We start from the raw sequence: 20096 nt of genomic DNA on the forward strand, positions 1-20096 counted from the left end.
GTACTGCAGTAGATGAACACGCTGTTCCACACTGGAGCAGAAGCTCTGTTTCTGAATGTGGTGGGCGCAGCGTGGGAGACGAGGATGAAGGTTTTAACTCTTTGTGTTGAATTGCTCCAAACAAAAAGGTTCACAACAAAATGCAGATCTCCCTTATGGTGGCTTACAAGCAGTCTTGCTGGATGAGCTACAAGGTGACATAATGCATTCAGCATTAAAAGCAAAATTATGGACAAAAAAAATGCCTTTATTTATTCAGAACTTGAATTACACTGTTTATGAAATGCATATGCTGTCTCATTACTATTTCTGGTATTTAGGTTATTTTCTCAAAAGGATCTCAAAACTTGACACCTAACATTTCTGGCCCCAACGCAACCACACCTTTGGGGCAACAGACTACTGGTCAATCAAACTCCGGCCTTTCCTCATTAACTGAGAAGTAGGTCACGCCGGTGTGATCACGTGACCAACCTCGCTTTAGCTTCTAAGCTGAAATTGAAGGGTTCAGCTCCTGCCGGCTTAAACAGCTATTTAAAATGTTTATTTATTTATGAAGACAAAACACCGGGTGACAAGAGTTAGCCTTTACAGTGAAGGTAGAATTAACGCCAAATTGATTTCGTTTTCACCAGCAATGTTGCCGAGTTCCAATAGAGACACTGTGAGGACCACGAGCCCTGCAGACCTGCAGCTGCTGATGAACCATCCCTCCTCGGCTCTGTGTCTGGCCGGTTGGCCCGGTGTTATACCCGCCACGGTCTACTACGAGGAGCCTGTTCCCTGGTCGGTTTTCAGGGTCGTGGACTGCCCCGCCGTGTTGGCGGCACCGCAGCCGCTGACCCAGTCGGTAACACCTCCATATTACTTTTGCGAACATTCGAACGCAAGTAAGTTCCCTGAAGTCACGAGGTGGGCTAAAAGTAGTTTGCTAGTAACAGTGAGGTTATAAAGGTCTGTGGTTTAGTTTGTGTCCCATTATCCAACTAAATGTGGTTTCTGTTTACACAGAGGAGAGCCGAAAGCTCCTGCTGCGCAGGTACAGCCATATTGTTCTTCCTATGCTCATAAGGAAAAGACGTGAAGGTTTATTTCTGCTCTCGGCGCAGGTCAGTTCTAGAACTGGTGAACGCTCATCGCTACCTGGCTTTGACGGACACGGAGCTGCTGCACTGGTACCTCAGTCTGTCGGCGGAGGACAGGAGCATCATACTGGGTATGACCTGGAAGCCCGGCGGGTGTACCAGACCTCATCAGAAAGGCATAGCATAGCCTTTACTGTCGGTTTAGAGGATTAGCAGAAAAAACTACATTACAACCAGAGTTTGTGGACGTATTTTCTGGGTCGTCTTTGAACGTCTAATTTTGGTCCCTCGAAGGTGCAGACTGTGGCGCCAGATGTCGACTGCATGTAAAGTCTTATGAAGACACCTCATCATCACCATTCATACACCTGCTTTCAGAAAACAAATGATTAGTAATATTCAAAGGCAGTCTGTAAAAAGCTCAACCACGAGTTGCTCTGGCCTCACCTAGCAAAACTAGCAATAAGACAAAACACTCTCTGCAAATGTTAAAATGACAGTTGGCTTTGAATGTAGTTTTTTACAATCCCTTTCACACATATATCATTACAATGCCAACTTCTGAAAACTGTTTTTTTTTACCAACATAGTGCACTAAAGTTACACACACCTGAGTTTTGGAAGTAAAACATACAACCAAAAATCACACACAACTATAGCATGTTTTCTTCGAAGTTTTCATCTGAAGGTTAACTGTCTTTGAAGGAAATAGGCCAGACACAGAGTCATCAATCGCCCAGGTCATGTGCGATGTGCTCATAGTGGAGATCTCACAGTTGCTCAAAAACGTCCCTGTTCGTCTGGTCCGTCCATATTGCTCAACTAATTAAAGTGTTATATCTGTCACACAAATCTGAGCTCGCAATGAGACAGACAGGAGAGTATATGATATGAACAAGCACCTGTGATCCTGTTGAACACAGTGATCTAATATCTTCGAACATTGGGTTGGGTTTTAAAGGTGCAGCATTGACTGGATTGGGTCATAGCTGCAGAACTCTTCGTGTTCAAACAGAATATTCTCTACTTTGGTGTCCCTCAAAGTTCAATTCTTGGCCCTCTCCTTTTTTCATTGCATCCTCTCTCTTTAGGGTCAGTTTTGAGAAACCATGACATCCCTTTTCACTGTTATGCAGATGACTGTCAGATTTCTCTACATATGAAGCCTGTCTGACCATGCTCCACCCAGCCTCTCCTGTGTGTTCCAATAGATTTTGTCTGTTTTTTTTTCTTCTTCAGATGAGGGAGGCTTTCACTACTTCCTACAGAATCATCCTGGATTGGCGCTTTCTCAGAGTCATGTTTATTTGAAGCGTAAGTTTGTGGATCTGTGCAGCTGATGAGAGCTTTGCCATCATCTAACCTTGCTCATTCTCTACAGCTAAACTTGGAAGTTGTGTTCACTGCACAGTTACAGGCAACCAGAACTTGTAAGTCACACGGTGAAGCAGCAAATGAAGCTGTGGGCTCCGTGGAGAAGTTATAGGTTTGTGTTGAAACTTTGTTTTCAGGTCTTCCAGACCTGGATCACAGGACTTCGGATGTGGTAATGTGGCATACCCTGGTCTTCTGATTCTGTAGCCAAACCAGGTTAATGCAGGACACTAAAGGCAACATTCAGATTTGAACTGATGATTGACCTGATTATGCAATGCGATGGCTCCCAAACCCTGGTCCTCAGGAACCAGTGCCCTGGATCAGATGTGTTTTTGTCCCAGAACATCTCATTTAAATGACTTGTCCTCCTCTGCAGCCATCATGTGCTGCAGAAGCCTGTTAATCACCCTTTCATTTAAGTCAGGTGTGCACCTAAAAGATGTCGACCACATTGTTCTAATATCTCGGTCGGAACATTGGGTGGGGATTAAAGGTGACTGGTTTGGGTCATACCTGGAGGACAGAACTTTCTGTGTTCATACAAAAAACCTTAAGTCCATTTTTCCACTTCTTTACTGTGGTGTTCCTCAAGGTTCAGTTCTTGGCCCTCTTCTTTGTTCCTTCCAGCTTCTCCCCTTAGGGCCAGTTTTGTGAAATTGTCTCTAAAGGGAGACTGGTATGACCCAAACCGGTCTGCTGCTGCACCTTTAATGATGAGGGCTAGAAACCAAGGTCTGCCAAAGATTGGTGAAATTCCACTGAAGATGTAGAAACTATGCCTCTATAGGTAAAAAATATCAGCTATTAATACTGATATATGCATAACAGAGTGAAAAGCTATTGCCACCTTCAGCAAGTAGCAGTTGTTTTAAATTAAACAGAATTTAAGGGTGTACTCACCCCCACCACTTCTGGTCTGCTTTAAATGGACCAGAGTGTGTTTCCCCTGTTGGTCTGGCTCTTTTGTGCAGAAAAACTTTCACAACTTTTTTTTCTGATTTAGGTTGTAGTTGACCTGTCAGAAGGTTCATCCTTCAACTAACCAATCCAGGGTTCCCCCCTCCCTTTCACTACAGAAGCGTCTGTGCAAATGTTGAAGATGCTTCCAGGTGACACAAGGGAGAACTTGCCCAAGATGGGCTTTTCTAACAGTGTGACAAGATCTCAAAATCATCTGTGTGAACAGGCCTGTGACAACACCATGGTCCACCAGATGGCCTACAGCCTCCCTCTCACACACACACTGAACCAGCACAGGGTGAGTGGAGTGAAGAGCACGTTTTGCATGCTAAGCAGCCAAAGTTGGAAGTCAGTCAGTGCAGGATGTTTTTGTTTTGTAGGGTTCATCAGTGTCTCAGCCGAACAGCAGCAGCATCAGTGCAGCTGTGCCACTCAACATGTACTTAGAAAGATCCAGACAGAGAAGCAAGCCTGAGAACTCGGCAGCATGCAGCCAGGGGGCGGCCTCCACCATCCAGGCACAGTGAGTACACATCACCACAGTTTCAGGTGTCACCACCGTGCCTCACTTACTGAAACTTGCAACAATCCTGTTCCAGGCATGATTTTCAAAATGACCTGCTGTGACCATGTTAACCATGACATGTCTATTTTATCCCATCAGTTCCTCTTTCTCTCACTTTTTTATGGCAAATGAACAACTTTTTAGATTAATTTAGATTGAAGCAATTTTTTTAAATTATTAAACCGATATACAGTGAACCCTCGCTATTTCGCGGTTCACCTTTCACGGTCTCGCTGCTTCGCGGATTTGCATTGTGTTCTGCATTCTGATTGGCTAAACAGTCTGTCCGCTTCCTCTCTACCTGTGTGTCAACAACGTTGCGGTTTAATATGTACACGTACGTAAAACAGTTTGCCATATTTAACATAATCGATGGTGGCATGTCGGTTTATAAGAATCTTTTTGCCCAGAAGAAAAAAGAGCGACAACAACTACCGATAACTATGTTCTTCTCTCGAAAAAACACACCTGCACCGCGGACTTTAGAAGAAAAACAAAAAAACGCTACAGAGCGGAGTCAAGATACAGCGGCTCAGTCAGAAGTGCAGTGAAATACACGTGAGTCACTATTTGTCCTACTGTACTTTGTATTTTTTTTTTCATAATTATTTTTTATTTTCTCCCGTTCTAATCCAATGGCTCAGGTCGCAGTGGGCGGGGGGTTGCTGATCTACGCAATTCGGGCACGGAAATCCGCCTTCAGTTCGTATTAAAATTATTATTTTACAGTACAATAGTTATTTGTAAAAAAAAAAAAAAATGTTTATACAGTACTTTTCATTTGTTTAACAAATGTTTGGGCCTGTAAAGAGGTTTTGTTCTTTGGTTTCAATGTATTATGGAGTATTTTATTGTATAATAATTGTAAAAAAAAATAAAGGTTTCTACTTTGCGGATTTCGCCTATCGCGGGTTCTTTTTGGAACGTAACCCCCGCGAAAAACGAGGGTTCACTGTATTTGTTTCTGCTGGTTTTCACAGAGAATGTGACATTTTAACAAAAATGTGGACTAGTTTTTCAAAGCCATTGAAGATATGGTATAATTTCAGAGTAGGAGATGAATTCTGGCTGAATGGAGCCGTTACATGTTTTCATATTACAGGTCAGAGTGTCCAGTGGAAAACAGCGGGTCCTCACAGCAGCCAAGAGTGGACGCCATGAAGCTCACGCAGCGTTCAGGGGTGGACACCAGCCACACAGCGCAGATCCAGCAGGCTCCTCCTCCTGAAGGTCCTGCAGGAGAAAATATTGTGCTCAGTGGCAAGAAAACAGCAGTCAGTCAAGCGGAGATCAGACAGAGCTCTGAAGATGAAAGGGGTCAGTTCAACTTCCCCATCAAGGATGATAGGGGCAGCCTAGTGTGCTTGGCAGGCAACGGTGTGACACTGCAGAATGCTGGTGCTCAGATCCAGCTGGGCGACCCTCCAGCAGACAACAGGCTGAAGAGCACTGCAGAAAGGTTTACCTCCATTGCTCCCTGTGCACCCAGCTATGACACTGCAATGAATACTGATGTAGAGAGCTGCACAGCAAAGCAGACCCAAACTGAAGGTCCAAACACATCCGAACATAATGTCATGACTGAGCTTCATATGTCCGATCTGGACTACCTGGCTGATGTAAGGTTGGAACCTCATGTTGGTTAGGACTGCTGTAGATAGTTTCTCACCTTCTCTTTCCTTTCAGGAGTTGATCAAACTCCAGATGATTCAAGAGCACAAGGAGCCAAAGAAGAAGAACAAAAGGTAATGTGTAGGAGCAAGAACTGGTGGTCCCAAATGCCTATTGTGTGGCAGAAGGTGTTAGAAAGGTGATGTGACACTGAAAGCATTCTAAACCCGGTAGTTGTGGACCACCAACAGTGGCCTGCCGGTGGTCCACTGACAGGCCACTGTGTTTTTTGTATTAAAGTGGATAGATCATGCTTTTAAATCCTTGCTTTTCACATGTAAATAATTAACTTATGATCTATTTAAAGTAGAACTTAAACGCGTTGGTCTGAATTCCTTGTTACTGTAGCGCCACAGACCCCCCGTTTATCCCGGTTCTGTTCCCCATACCCTTGTAAGAGCAACTCTTTTTAAATGGGAAAAAAAGAGAATCCAAGAGCCAATACTTGTTGGCTCTTGGATTATGAGCCCTGCCATAATCCAAGAGCACACATTTTCAGTATGAAAGCAGGATTTTATGTCTTTTGTTCTCAAAACTTTTAATACTTTTGCTTACATTTTTATTTTGAAAGCAGGACTTCATATCTATCCTCTCAAAACTTGTAATGCTTGTACTCAAAAGGAAGGGTGAGGAAAACTATAGATAGAGACTGCTGATTATTAGGTGGAGAACAATAGGTGCCTCCTGCAAGGCAATACACTGCTCTCCTGAGCATTGCTATTGCAGGTCCCAGTTGATGCCTGTTTCCCTGAATGTATGTTCCAGCCCTGACAGTGTGTCAGCTGCTCCTAGAATGGATTGCGGCTGTAAGCAGCGCGCCCAGCAGGCAGAGCTGACCCTGCTCACCCTGCACTATGAGCTGTGCAGGCAGCACGTCTGGAGGCTCTACTACACGTCCGCTGAGGGACACCTGTCCACGGCAATGTGAGGAACCCGTAGGGCAATTAATCTCGTTTTGTTTGCACTAAAAGCTTTCTAGAAAAATCCATCACGTCTTTGCAGAGCTGAAGACCCGCCACCAAACGTTGTGGAGATCCTGCAGAAGTTGGAAACTGACTATAACCTGACGAAGAACCAGATCCTGGCGGGGGTTCCTCTGGAGCAGCTGAATCCTCTGTGTGTGGAGTCTGAGAAGATCACGGCAGGAGCATGTTATGTCCCTGAACAGGTGGGAGGTTACCCACAACTCCCACCCAAGAGCCCAGATGTCTGGGCTTTGAGAACCTTCCACAGTAACTCTTTCTTTGCTTAGATCCTTGGTGGCCTGCTGGGAAAGACTCCTTCTTGGTAAGTAGACACACATTGATGGAGTTCCAGTTCAACTCCAACAATGAGATGCTGCAAACTTAATTAGGAAGTCAGTTGAATTATTTCTTCATGATTGGGGTAAAAAGACCCTGTGTGAGGCAGATGTTTGTACAAGGCCTCTTACATGGTGAGCTAATAATGTCCATAAAGGAAAAATGGCAGGTGATGATTTTCTAGTGAGCTTCTCAAAAACCCCTCGTCATGGAGACGGTGTAGTCTGGGGCTAAAGCGATACTTCAGATAACTTGTGATTAATTGATGACAGAAATAATCGTCAACTAATTTAGTAATTGATTTATTAGAGTATAAAGATTCCAATAAAAAGTAATTTGTTTGAAGAACGCTATTATCAGAGCAGTAGTTAGGCCAAAGCTGTATTAAAAATATATTTTTCATTAAAACAAGCAAAATAAAAACTTAATCATAATCACCAGATCAGCACTAAATTGAGCAGAAAGGGCTGAGCTTTTTACATGTTGACGTTAGAAGGATTTGATCAAGTGTTTGCTATTTTTAAAATAAGATTAATCATCAGGATAATCAATAGAATAATTGATTAATAATGATCATTAGTTGCAGCTAGGACTTCACAATATAAGGCCACGTCATCGTACGATGTGTGCAATATTCATACACTGAAAGACGCAAAGACTGTTTGGAGTGCAATACTTGTTGGCTAATATATTCGGTGCACCTCTCTGATGCCAAGTTCCACCCAGGGGACACAGAAGCATGTAGGAGCTGGAGACAGCGGAGGTCCTGATGGGGACAGACAGAGCTGCCAGGTGTGATTACAGCACACACTACAATGTGCTCCATGCAGCAGCAGCTAATCCCCAACTACTGTCTCTTTCCCCTCCAGAAACCCAAACTGCTCCACAAGGAAGATGAAGAGGATAAGAGAGCTGCAGCTCTTGTACCCAAAGAGCGATTGGTTAAGCAAATGGGTGAGCAGAACCTTTGCACGGCTGATAGAACCACAACTGTAGCTGAATGTTCTTCTGTTTTTGTGCCGCGCAGGCTTTGAGGAGGTGAGCTTTAGTGAGGCGTGGTACGATGCTGAGGAGGACCTGCAGTTGCCAGGACCGGCAGTAGACACGGCCGACAGTAGGTCATTAGCCACAGCTACTCAAACATCATTCGTGTTTCATCCGTTTGAATTATGTTTGTGTGTGTTGACAGGTGACAGATCAGTCAGTGGTGAGAGCAGCAGCTCAGTACTCTATGTATCCAACCTGCCTGGTCATGTGACACAGGTAAGTTTGGTTACACGTGCTACTTACTGCTCTAACATCATCAAATGTGGGAACGTGGACGATTTTGGTTAAATCAGTGGTTCCCAAAGATTTTCTGGACCCCCCTATGGATTACAATAAAATCCCCCCTGAAAAAAACAAAATCAACTGGGCACACCTATCGTTCAATCAGACATAAACCTATACACATATTTTGTTTTCAAACTCCACTGAAGTTTATTTTACACTTCAGGTTGCAACAAAACACACTACAAACCATCTTTACAGTGAAACACTTTTGTGTAATTTTTCTTTTCATTCATCCATAACCCAGGGGCACCTTATAGGGGGGAAAGGTTATGACATTTCCAAGGGCCCCTGACCAACAGGGGGCTCTCCACAATTTATTTATTTTTTGTTCGTAGAAATAAAAATAAAAAATTGGGGCTGTATCAATTACAAAATTAATCGTATTGTATTTTCGAAGATTGTTTTTAGCAGTAAAAATTAAATGGTACTCCTCCCAGACCAAAATCACACATCCATATTTGCCCTGGATCTGCATGAAATGGTTCGTTCCTGCTTGGAGCGCTTGGCGGTGTTCAGCAGCAGTCAGTAGAAAACAAGAACGACTGTGGCTGATACTATGCTGCTAAGAAAAATAATAGTCAGGTTTAAAAATAAAATAAAATAGAGAGGGAGAGAGAGAAAAAGGCAAGAGTGTCAATTTATAACCCAATTTTTCTCTGAGAGGTGAGTGGACTGTGAGATTATCCACCATTCAGCATAGTTAGCTTAGTTACAGAGTACTGTTTGCCTCCATTTCACTAGCATCTAATGAATTAAGGAAAAAAAAACCCAAGATATTCATACATTTAACTTGTCCCTGTACCTTTTACCACTTAACAACAGCAGCTCTTGGTCCCTCCTGACCCGTCCTCTCCTAAGTGAAATTAAAGCTGCAGCATGTAACTTTTATAAAAGAAAATGTAAAAAATTTTCACACATTTGTTAAAACTGTCATTATGTTGTGACAGTATGGTAAGAGAGATCATCTGTGAAAAAATCTATTTCTTCTGCTTTCTCAAAGTGGTAGAAACAACCAGTAGAAACAACTTTCCAGGCAGGAGAGTTTTAGTGCTGTCAATCACAATCTCATGTAGCTGCTCATCCTTTCTCCCCCTTGCTCTGTGCTATGCTGCAGCTAGCATAGCCTGTTGTAAATGTTTAGTCTAGTTAGCATAGCTACCAGTGACGGCAGATAAACGATTTTCCTGTAATATGTTGCTTCTCCACTATTAGCACATTTAGAAATGAATGAATGAAGTTGATTGACAGCACTAAGACCCTCCTCCTGGTTCTGATTGGTTGTTTTGGTTGGAACGTTGCATTACTTTAGCCAGTAATGGTAGCTCAGGGAGGAGGTGAAGGAGATTGATTGTTTTCAGATTTCTGTCTCATAACAAACTGGCACAAAATTGTGACAGTTTTAACAAATATGGAGAAAACATATTTTTTATTTAAGTTCTATACTGCAACTTGAATAAAATGCAACTACATATCATTTTTTGAGAAGTCTGGATTGTTTTATGTGTATTTTGGATGTTGCCTATGACTGTTTCTCAAGGGGAGAGACATTTCAGTAATGTAAAACTAATAGAAAAAATTAAGCAACCTACTTGCATACTGTATGCGGACTGTTGGATGTAAAATTCACGAGCAGTAAATATTGTGCTAGTTATCAGTATTGGACCAAAAAAAGCAAGGCAGTTGCAAGCCTTTAAAATTGTGACACTTTTGATAGGTCAGATAGACTCAAAAAATTGTAACAGCAGCTGTGTGAGGGGGCCCCAATTTAATTTTGTGTCAGGGGGCCCAAGATTCCTGGCAGTGCCCCTGTCCATACCGCTTCCCACGCACCCCCTTCAAAGGCACTGTGCCCCCCCTAGAGAGCGCGCCCCACACTTTGGGAACCACTGGGTTAAATGATCATTTTGAAATCCCCAGTGAGTTGTACATTGTTGTAATGGCCAGCAGAGGGCAGTACATGACCTCTGCTGGTCATGTACTGATGAAGCTGATTAGAAATGAAGCAGATTAGAAATGACATCATGTACAGAGCTGGCAGCCTTAACGGTTTATAGCAGAAAGATATAGAGGCCCCATTTAGACTTCTTCATAAATATTCTAGTCATTATTGATATAGGCGTCTTTATCACATTGGTGGAAAGAAAAAAATAAACAAGGAACAAATGAATAGCTAGAGGTCAACATTTCCTGTTATTCTGTATCACAATGAAACAAACTGCTACAATGTTCTGGAATAGCAGAACATTAGTGTCCCAAAATGTTAGTGCTTCCACCTCATTTTTTAAAGAACTCCAACATGTGAAACTAAGAATCCCTTTTAAAAATGCTTTAGTTTTACTGAACACTAAAATATTTATCACATATAAAAGTACAACAAAACCTAAAAGTGTGTACGGTACTTTCATAATAATCATGACCTTTGTTCATTTTTATTTTTCCATCTCACAAAAGTCAGTGTTGCGTTCATGTTCCTGCAACTACAGCTGCTCAGCCGCTTCCCTTTAACCAAGATTGACAGAAATAATAATGCACTGCAATAATATTCATGTCCACAGTGTTATGTTGAGATACTGTATAGTGCAGCACTCCAGAGTCTGTTTTGTTTAGAAAGTCTGTCTTTTTCTTTTAAAACATTAGCTGACAATAGCTGCATTTCTATTGACCATATTTTGCCTAATGGAAGCACAGCAAATTTGAAAAACTCAAATTTTTGGATGGAAAAACATTTAGTGTAGGATGGGTTTTTTTGTGTTTTGCCTTGTGCCTTAATAAAATTTGATTTATTTCACAAAATGGGAACACGTTACATGAATAGCCAGATGTTACTACTGACACAAACCACAAAGAGGACGACAGGAAGTGATGGGAGGCTTGTGGTTCACTATGTTTTTACATTATTTATTGCGTAAACAGACTCATTCACAACAGATTTTAATTGTGTTCCTTATTTAGTGGGAACACCGGAATTTTTTTCGACATCAGCTGAATATCGACAAAGTTTTGAGCACATTTGCCATGGAAATGCAGAGAGGGGTTCACAAATGAGTGATAATGTAGCTATTTAAACAGTACGAATTGTCAAAATAACAATTTATTTGGATTTTCTTGTTAATGTTGGAGTCATTGGGTGTTGCTTTAAGAAGCAAGATGGAGATTGGCGTCACTGTGAGTGACATGGCTTACCACCCAACAATGTTGGATCCTTTTAGCTTCTGAATCAGACCTGGCTATTTTCAGTTTGTGATGATGCATACATTTTTGGGAGAAACGTTTGCTCATCTGTCCTGCATGTAAAAACCCAGCCACATCATAGTTTTCACAGGTATTTGACTAAAGAGCCTGAAACATGTTTCAGAGTGACGTGAGGCAGTTGTTTGAGAATTTCCAGCCAACAGAAGTCAGTATCTTCCCCTCAAAGAACGGCGTGAGGTGAGCTGCTGTCCCTCATCACTTTTCACTGGATCAGTTCAGCTGTCTGGAAGGTTCCAGGATTTACTCATGGAGGTTCTGTCTCTGGCCGGTGCTCTAGAGTTGCCATAGTGATGGTGGATGGCCCAGAGGTGGCTAAAGCTGCAGTCAGAGACCTCAATGGTCTTCGACTGCACAGCCGTACCATACACATCAGGCACCTGAGTGGAGCCGCTGTTGGGGGCCACACACCTGGCGCCACCTGGGGGTCCATGGCCCCAGAGGATGCTGACACCAACTGGAGGCTCACTGAGAAAAAGGTGGGGTTCTGATGGATTCCTTCATGCTTTAATCCTTTAAACTCCACTATGTATTGTATACAGATATAAAGGAATATAGCAAATCTAGGAAGCAGAGTGTATTCCTAAGCCTGTTGCCATGGGGACACTACCATGCTTCTGGGTCTACACGCATCTGGAGAAAGCCAAATGCCCTCACTAGGACTGGTTTTATTTCCTGACCGCAATACTGAGATTTAGACTTTATTATTACACAAAGACACAAAAGTGAATTTGGTAATGAAATGTTGTTGCTTGGCTACCGGAGTACACAGAAAAAAGTGTGATCATATATACATACATGCATATATACATACAATAGTAACTGGTGCAGGTGTAAATAACAATAAAAAAACTAGAATAAATACTATACATCGTTAAAATATGAGGCAACAATAAAAGTAAGATTGAACTGTTAAGACATCCAGTAAAGATATTGCACTTGGTATTTTCAGGCAGTCTGAGAAGATCATATTGAACAGCTGGATCTACTGAGGATCACACCACAGGATTTATTAGAGCAACTAAAGCCCACAGCAGCAAACTCAGGGTTGCTTTGTGTGAAAACTCAGGGTTGCTTTGTTGCACAGAGCATTGTTAGTTCCTATGCAGTCATATACCAGCAGGTGGCAGTAATGGATATTCAGAGTTCTGTTCTGGTCTGCTTTGCCATGAAATAAGAGACTAAGGTTTAAAATGGTTCAAGGGGCAGCATTATGTAAAACCAACTTTTAGCTCTACATCATGTTATGTTATTCAAAAACATATCTGCAGTGCTGCTTCGATTCTTTCATGCATGTTTGCGAAAGATCAGAATGCAAACAGCGCTGCACACAAACTTCATTGCATTTTGTCCATGATGACGTTGAGGAGTGTTTCACTTATTTGTTGTTGTTAAACCAGTTGTTCTCATTTTTAAACTGTAAACCTGACGAGGATCCAAGCTGGATCACATATGCAGGCTCTCCTTTGCTCGTCTGTAGGTTGCTATGACAACCAGTGTAAAACTGTATTCGTATCAGAAAGGGGTTTCTATGTAGATGAGAAAACAATCCACTTTGGCATGGAAGACTTCAGATCTGAATGATTTCCAGCAGAGAATCTATTCTTGTTTCTGCTTTCACTTCAACCTTCAGCACTTTGACTCTGTTACTGGTTTTTATATGTCACAGTTCTGTTCTTATGTCTTAGATATGAAACCTGCACAATTTTTCTCCAGCACCTTTCATTGGGTTTACAGGGCCAATGAAAATGGTGAATGGAGTTTAGATGCATCGATCTGATATTAATATTTGTATTGGCCTCGATATTAGGGAAAACATGCTAGACTAGGTATTGACAATGTGCCCGGTCCATAAAGGCAGCTCTATTTAGTCTAATTCTATGCTTTGTGCTCTGAGCAGCATCATGCTTTATTATTATTATCATTATTATTCAGAACTCCTAATTGCACTTTCTTGGATTGGTATTGGCCTCTATGAGACATCAGGTATCTGTATCGTATTGGAAGTGAAAAGTGGACCGATGCATCTATAAGATGGATAAAACAATTAGACATTCTGAAATAATATCTCGGTTTTATCAGTATTTCTAGCTTAGCTGTAATATTATTCTGCCTTAAATTCACCTTCATCGTTCTGTCTGCCCAGCTGGTAAACCCAGCGGTCCTCAGCTCCAGCATCCAAACCAGGAAGGTGGTGAGCATCTTTCCCACCGCCAAGGGGACCTGCGTACCTCAGCACTTCGGCACCATGGGCGGCCTGGACTCGCTGATGGCCGAGCTCACCCAGCTCCACCCCCATGTCGACCGCCAGACAATCCTGGATGCTCTGATGGAGCTGAAGGCCACACACCAGGGGGTCCTGGCCAGCCTGCCCCTCAGCACCATCAGAGACATGACCTCTGCCCTGCTGACCAAATCGCCTACTGCCACGCAGAACTAAGTGGAAAAGACTGTGCACCTCTGTTCAAGTTGTATTTATTTCCAAATTAGCAGCAACTCTCCATTTTTATTTGAAGTTCATTTCCAGCGTTCATGGGAAATGCTGCGTCTTCATCTTCTGTTGAGTTGCTGCTCTTCACCAGTTAACTGATGGATGTTTGGATCTAATGTTTAGATGTTTGTTCTTATAAAAAGCTCACCCAATAAACAATATTCTGTCTGAAATTTATTTATTTTTTTGCTGGTTGGTTAGAGTATTTTTTAGACCAATAAACTTTGAATTATTTATTTAAAACCTAGGACCTAGAAAGGAAAAAACACAAAAATGCCTAAAAGTCAGAAGTTTGTTATATCAAACTTAAATATTAGTATTGATGTCAGCGATACAGACCCCACATTTACTGGATTGATGCCACAATATGCAACATAGAACAACTCTGGTATGTTGAAGGTTTATGAAACTATTGTAGTATTAAGAACAATCAGAGAATTAGTTTTTTCTTTTTACCATTTAACAATGTTTGTTACTTTTGATGTAGCTTAAGAAATTATTGTTCCTGGAATACAACATACCACCATAGATAATAACTGAGTGTTATTTTTCTCTAGTTCTACATTTACTGTAACAAAAAGGATGAAAAAAAGAAGTTTGACTTAAATGTTTTATATTCTATCAGTACAGTCTTGGGCTGGATTTCAGTTTGGTTTTGGGTTTTTTTTTTCCTTCATGCAAACCGAACACTTTAAATTCATTTCAAAAATACTTTATTAATCCCAAATGGATGCTGTTGTAACTAATTAATTTAGATTCTTCAAAGAGTTATTTGAAGATCGTGATGGCTGCTGGCAGGAAAAATCTCTTCTTGTTTCAGGTTTCCCATATGCTTTTTTTCCGAGCTCCCGCGAATGCAGCATAATCCCTAAAGTGGAGGAGGCGGGGATTCCAGCAGGGACGTAAACTGGACTGGGAGAGCGGATCATTAAAGTCCGGAGAGGAACACCGCGGTTGTTTTGGAATATTGTTTTTGGTGGACATCTGCTGAGCTCGGCTCGGCTCTGACGTCATCCCATCCTCGCTTTGCCGCTTCTCTGAGCCTCGGCAGTGCCATGTAATCGTAAGGGACGTTTGGGAGCTGCTGTCATTTGTGTAGGTTTTGTCTGGAGGGGTCAGGTCAGGGAAGTGCAGAGGCGTCCAAGCAGAAATCTGAGCTGCAGGAGCGGATCGGAGGAACGAATCGCCCCGGAGCCAGAGCGCTGCCTGCCGGGAGGATGATCCGAGGAGACCCCGGCGACGCGGTCTAGGTCCGCACAGATAACCGGAGCGGATGGGAGGTCTGATGGGAAACTAGACAAGTCGGCGCGTGTTTTGGTGTGTGAGGGTGTGCTTGCGTGTGTATGTGTTGAGAAGAAAACTAGAAATCTAGAAGCTGACTGGCGGCAACGTGACACCATGTGGAGCCCGGGAAGAGCCGCTCTGTGCTGGATGCTGCTGGAGACGTTTCTGCGCTCTGCTGGAGGTAAGACTGGAGCGAACAGTAGGCAGCCAGTCGGTCTGCTCTGTAGAACCAAAACACACTTACAACCCGAACTAGTCAGAACCACGGCTGGGTTCAACTCCGAATTATTTACCTGAAACCCAGAACTTGTTGCTGATGGGATGTGAAGCGTGGAAACGGAAGATCAATTAGACTTTGAATTTCTATTTTACTAAGCAAGTCCGATTCTTCAGTCCTTCTCAGCAAACAGTCATTATCAATATAACATTGTTTGCATAACCAGCTTTCCATCAGATTGAAGTCTGAATTCCTAAACGTTATAACTTTAGTCAGAAGAAAAAGAAAAAGACTTTTCCAGTGGTATGGCTGCTTTTGTCCAGGTTCTTGGCTCTTATTGTGGAGAAAATACACCAACAACCTCTGATGAGACAAATGCTGAATCTCTACCGGAAGATGCTGAAGAAGCCACCATAATTCCCAACATACATGTTCTAATTAATGTTTCCTGTCAGATGCAGAGGAACTTTAGGAATCGCATCATTCTGTTTTAACACGTCAACCTGACTGGAGGTTGAGCATGTGGTGCTTGTAGTTGATTGGAAAGAGGCGCTACAGGTACAGGCGTTACGTATGAAGTGGGATCAACACGGGAAATGAGAAAATGTCAAATTAAAAAAGAAATAGATTTGTGAAACATGTTATTGTTCCAAAAGAAGGCGTAGAAACAATTAACTATCTAAAAATAAGAGACGCAGAGTTTGTAAGTAAATTAGATGAAGAAAGGATCTTCATACAGACAAACCATCATAACGAGTTTTGTAAATGAAGCCAGGTTCATTTGGCAGAAGAGATGACCGGTGTAGATTACTGGTCAGTAGTTTGTAGGACGATGCTTAAGCTGCTGCAGGTCCAGAGAAATGCTCGCTAGCCTAACATTAGCATGTTTAATTTGTTTCGTGTGACTTTTAGATAATTCGGCATGAAACATGGCTGTAGTTCTCTGCTCGGACATTATTCTGGGTAAGGAGATGTGTAAAGCAGCGAGTGACAAACAGAGTGGGATCTGCAGCAGCCATTACAGTCTCTCTCTGACTAGTTACAATCCAACGGGAGAAGAACGGCTTGGAGGAAACCTGCATAGTATAAGTTTGATCACTGATTAAACAAATTTTAAAAAATCAGTTCTTTGTCAGGCATAAATTCATAGATGCAACAGAAATAACTGATGTTGGGTTCAGTGATGATGAATATCAATCAGTCAATCAATTTTATTTATAAAACAATGTTCATACAAAAAGAAAAGTTCTGCTTGAGTTATGAACAGCTAAGCACCTGACAGGGATAATCCTAGTTTAAAACCCTCCTGATTAACGTCTCCCCTACAAAATAATGTAAAAAACACTTAACAAACATCCTCCTGGTGGGTCCATATTTTTACAATAACTGATGAAAAACCCCATAACAGTGAGCAAATATGTCTCTGTTCTGAATGTACCTAGTAGGAATCCAGCTGCTGATCTTCTCTCCTCAGGTCTCAACATCTGTATGAGCGGCAGCGCCACCTCCTGTGAAGAATGCCTCCTGATCCACCCCAGCTGCGCCTGGTGCGCACAAGAGGTGAGTGACTGTCATCCTGTAGACACCTGCTAGGTAATATGCAGGTTTTCTGCTTCAATAAGCATCTTTTGTTCATTTATCGGCAAAAATATGTTGAGCAAATATCTTAAACTGTTATCACCAGACGCTGTTCTGCTGTTTATCTGAAACGTTTTGTAACTAGTTGGGACATTTTTCCTGGACACAGTGAACACAAAGTCGAGGTTAAACATAAAGTGTAGCTTTTCCGTAAGATGAAAGCTTTATCTAGAAAACATTGTGCCACAGATATGTGCTGTGTTTTGTTTAGATATGCAAAGGCTAGCAGTGGTTCTCTGAAACCAAAACCCTGAAGCACACAGCGTGCTTTAGTGATGGGTTTAATCAAACAGAATGGACGTGCTAGCCACTTCAGTGTCAATATAATCCAAAATGGCCTCCTAAGCAAATCAATAACCAGAAATAAAAAAGGACCAGAGCACTTTTCTTTTTCTTTTTTTGATGAACCAGACTATTACAGGAGGCCACAACTATATAGTCATCAACTATTTAATAAAAATTTAATGAAAAACCAAATATCCCCTCTTTACTCTCGTCTGACTTTCAAAAATTGAAAACAGGTTTTGTTTTGATATGCAGAATAAAGGTTTTATGAAGCTGTTTGGAAGGAGTTTGTGTTCAGCCTTGAATTGTGTAGTTCTGGTTAGATCTGTGTACATATTTTTGATTTTGAACTTGAGATTAATAGATGCGATCTAAAGACTGTGCAGAGACAAAACCCTTCAGTTTGGATAGCAGAGGATCAGAAGTGGACCTCTGTGTTGTGAGCCAACCATGAGGCTGGGTTACGTTTCCCATGGCAACTGTTTGCTTTCTCTGGTTTTTATAACTCTTCTGCAAAAATGCTGCCATACAAACAAATCAGTTTTTTACATAAATAAGTGTTGTCAGCCACACCGAAGACAAGCCAATATTATTCCACATGGTCAACAAGCATTGCACTTTTTCTTCCTTCAAAATAAGAACCTCAAACATGGATACAGTAGAATGTTGAGCTTAACTCTCTTTCTTGAAATAACCTGATTATTATTTCGACTATCACCTCTCTGAGTCATGATTTGCCATTTAGAAAAGCTGATGGTTGAGCTGCTGTGACCACCAGCGTGAGCTTTGCTGCGTCTGGTCTTGCAGGACTTCGGGAAGCGCCGCTCGCTGACGTCGCGATGCGACCTCAAGCAAAACCTGCAGAAGAGGGGCTGTGAGCCGCGCTTCATCGAGTACCCCAGGAGTACAATCTCCGTCCTGCAGAACTCACCGCTGAGCACTAAAGGATCGGGACCGGCCCAGTACGACGTGGTGCAGATCATGCCCCAGAGGATCTCCCTCAGCCTGCGGCCAGGTAAGAACCGGCTGAATGCCAGGAAGCTGCCAGGCGTCCGTCCGTCTGTGGGTAAACACAAGCTGGCTCCGCCCCTGCAGGAGACCAGACGGCGTTCAGCCTGCAGGTGCGGCAGGTGGAAGATTACCCGGTGGACCTCTACTACCTGATGGACCTCTCACTGTCCATGAAAGACGACCTGGACACCATCCGTAACCTGGGCACCAAGCTGGCGGAGGAGATGGGGAAGCTGACCAGCAACTTCCGTCTGGGCTTCGGCTCCTTCGTGGATAAAAACATGTCTCCCTTCTCCTACACGGCCCCCAAGTACCAGGAGAACCCCTGCAATGGGTAGGAAGCACGACCAGACGCAACGCAGCACTCAGGATCAGGGCTGGGCAATAAGTCAATAACTGTATTTAAATCAATAAGTGATACGTCTGATTGAATTTCCAATAATTTCACTCAACGCCGATCTAGAACCGCACAGCATTCTGGGGGATGTAGGCAGAGAGAAGACTTTAGCCATTCAACTTCTCACAGCGAGCAACAACAAACTCACTCACTCTTTGGTTACCTAGCAACAGCCTGTTGAGTAACTTGTTCAGCAGCACTTTCATGTTTTCCCACCGTGTGTCATAGCTACTTAACAATAAAGGTCAAAGGTCATGTCACCAGTTTGGCAGAATTTTAGACATTTAAAACAATAGTAGCTTATTAATAATCAATAGTTATCAATATTTATATTATCAATATTGACCAATTATCAATATTGTGATTTTTCAGCCATATCGTCTGACCCTCCTCATACTTTACTTGTTTTGGCCTAAAACTCAGCAGTTTGGTTTTATTTTGGCCAGTCTGCAGCAGACTGAAGTAACAGTCACACCTCATGTTGCTGTTTAATATGATTCATGTATATTAATGTGCTGCAGCTGCTAGAATGAGGCAGAATGAAGGAGAACGCTCTGCAGGAGCTGGTGATGCAAACTCAGTAAAGAAAGGAGAACAGATGGGTGGGGGGGACACAGTGTTTACCCCAGAGGTGAGACCACCATCACGCATCACTTGCCATCTAGGTTACATCCCCGCTCAGTTGAGTGCGTGCATGTGTGTTTGTGTGTGTGTGAATGACATTGTGCTGACCAAAGCAGCCTCCTGTCATTGCTGTGTGAGTGATACTTTTTTATTTTTTTATTTTTTTGCATTTTGATCATGCCAGTCCTCAGCGCATCTCTAATATGTAACATAACTGGTGGGTTCAGGTACGGTCAGGAAAAAACAGAAACATTGTGACTTTATACTTTACATTTAAAATGTAATGCAGCAGCAAATAACACATTGTTTCAAGTTAGCATTGCCATGTTTAGCTTAGAGTAATAGTAGGAAAGCGGCTTCAGTTACTGCATCAGAAATATAACAGTAAGTTATTTTTCTCTTTCTGTAACCAGATTAAAAAAAAAAAATCTGGATTGATACAGAAATTAATATCGGATCAGTGCAACTCTTACTTTTTGGTACCTTTTATTAACTGATTTGGATCATCATCAGGTATTTTATTATTTAGTTCTGAAGCCAAAAGCTTTGGGACTTAAAAGATAATATTTACTGCTTAGCGTGCTTTTACTGTTTAATTCCAGAGCCTGA

At 42.2% G+C, this 20096-nt stretch overlaps 2 protein-coding genes across 5 annotated transcripts in view; both read left to right on the forward strand.

Annotated features, from left to right (window-relative positions):
- Nucleotides 1–443: 443 nt before the first annotated feature.
- On the forward strand, nt 444–14192 carry rbm44 (RNA binding motif protein 44). Of its 4 annotated transcripts, XM_028023707.1 has the most exons (20): nt 445–890; nt 1012–1039; nt 1110–1216; nt 2325–2399; nt 2467–2515; nt 2597–2631; nt 3539–3720; nt 3803–3945; nt 5090–5606; nt 5674–5732; nt 6424–6582; nt 6661–6826; nt 6911–6945; nt 7676–7751; nt 7829–7913; nt 7987–8073; nt 8149–8222; nt 11647–11720; nt 11821–12019; nt 13687–14192. In XM_028023707.1, exons 1-20 carry the CDS (start codon nt 554–556, stop codon nt 13978–13980), a joined length of 2781 nt encoding a protein of 926 aa, XP_027879508.1. In that variant the 5' UTR covers nt 445–553; the 3' UTR covers nt 13981–14192. The 4 variants fall into 4 exon arrangements, with proteins under 4 accessions (XP_027879511.1, XP_027879508.1, XP_027879509.1 ...); XM_028023710.1 differs by lacking the exons at nt 11647–11720; nt 11821–12019 and having other exon boundaries at nt 444–890; XM_028023708.1 differs by lacking the exons at nt 2467–2515; nt 2597–2631.
- A 630-nt stretch (nt 14193–14822) lies between these two features.
- itgb5 (integrin, beta 5) overlaps nt 14823–20096 on the forward strand; it is a 55283-nt gene continuing 50009 nt past the window's right edge. Inside the window, exons 1-4 of the mRNA XM_028023722.1 lie at nt 14823–15496; nt 17007–17092; nt 18263–18470; nt 18551–18800. Of these exons, the coding sequence (XP_027879523.1) occupies nt 15430–15496; nt 17007–17092; nt 18263–18470; nt 18551–18800 (611 nt within the window). The 5' untranslated portion in view covers nt 14823–15429. The remainder of the gene's footprint in view (nt 15497–17006; nt 17093–18262; nt 18471–18550; nt 18801–20096) is intronic.

This window comes from Xiphophorus couchianus, chromosome 7, assembly GCF_001444195.1.
Source record: "Xiphophorus couchianus chromosome 7, X_couchianus-1.0, whole genome shotgun sequence".
Classification (NCBI taxonomy): domain Eukaryota; kingdom Metazoa; phylum Chordata; class Actinopteri; order Cyprinodontiformes; family Poeciliidae; genus Xiphophorus; species Xiphophorus couchianus.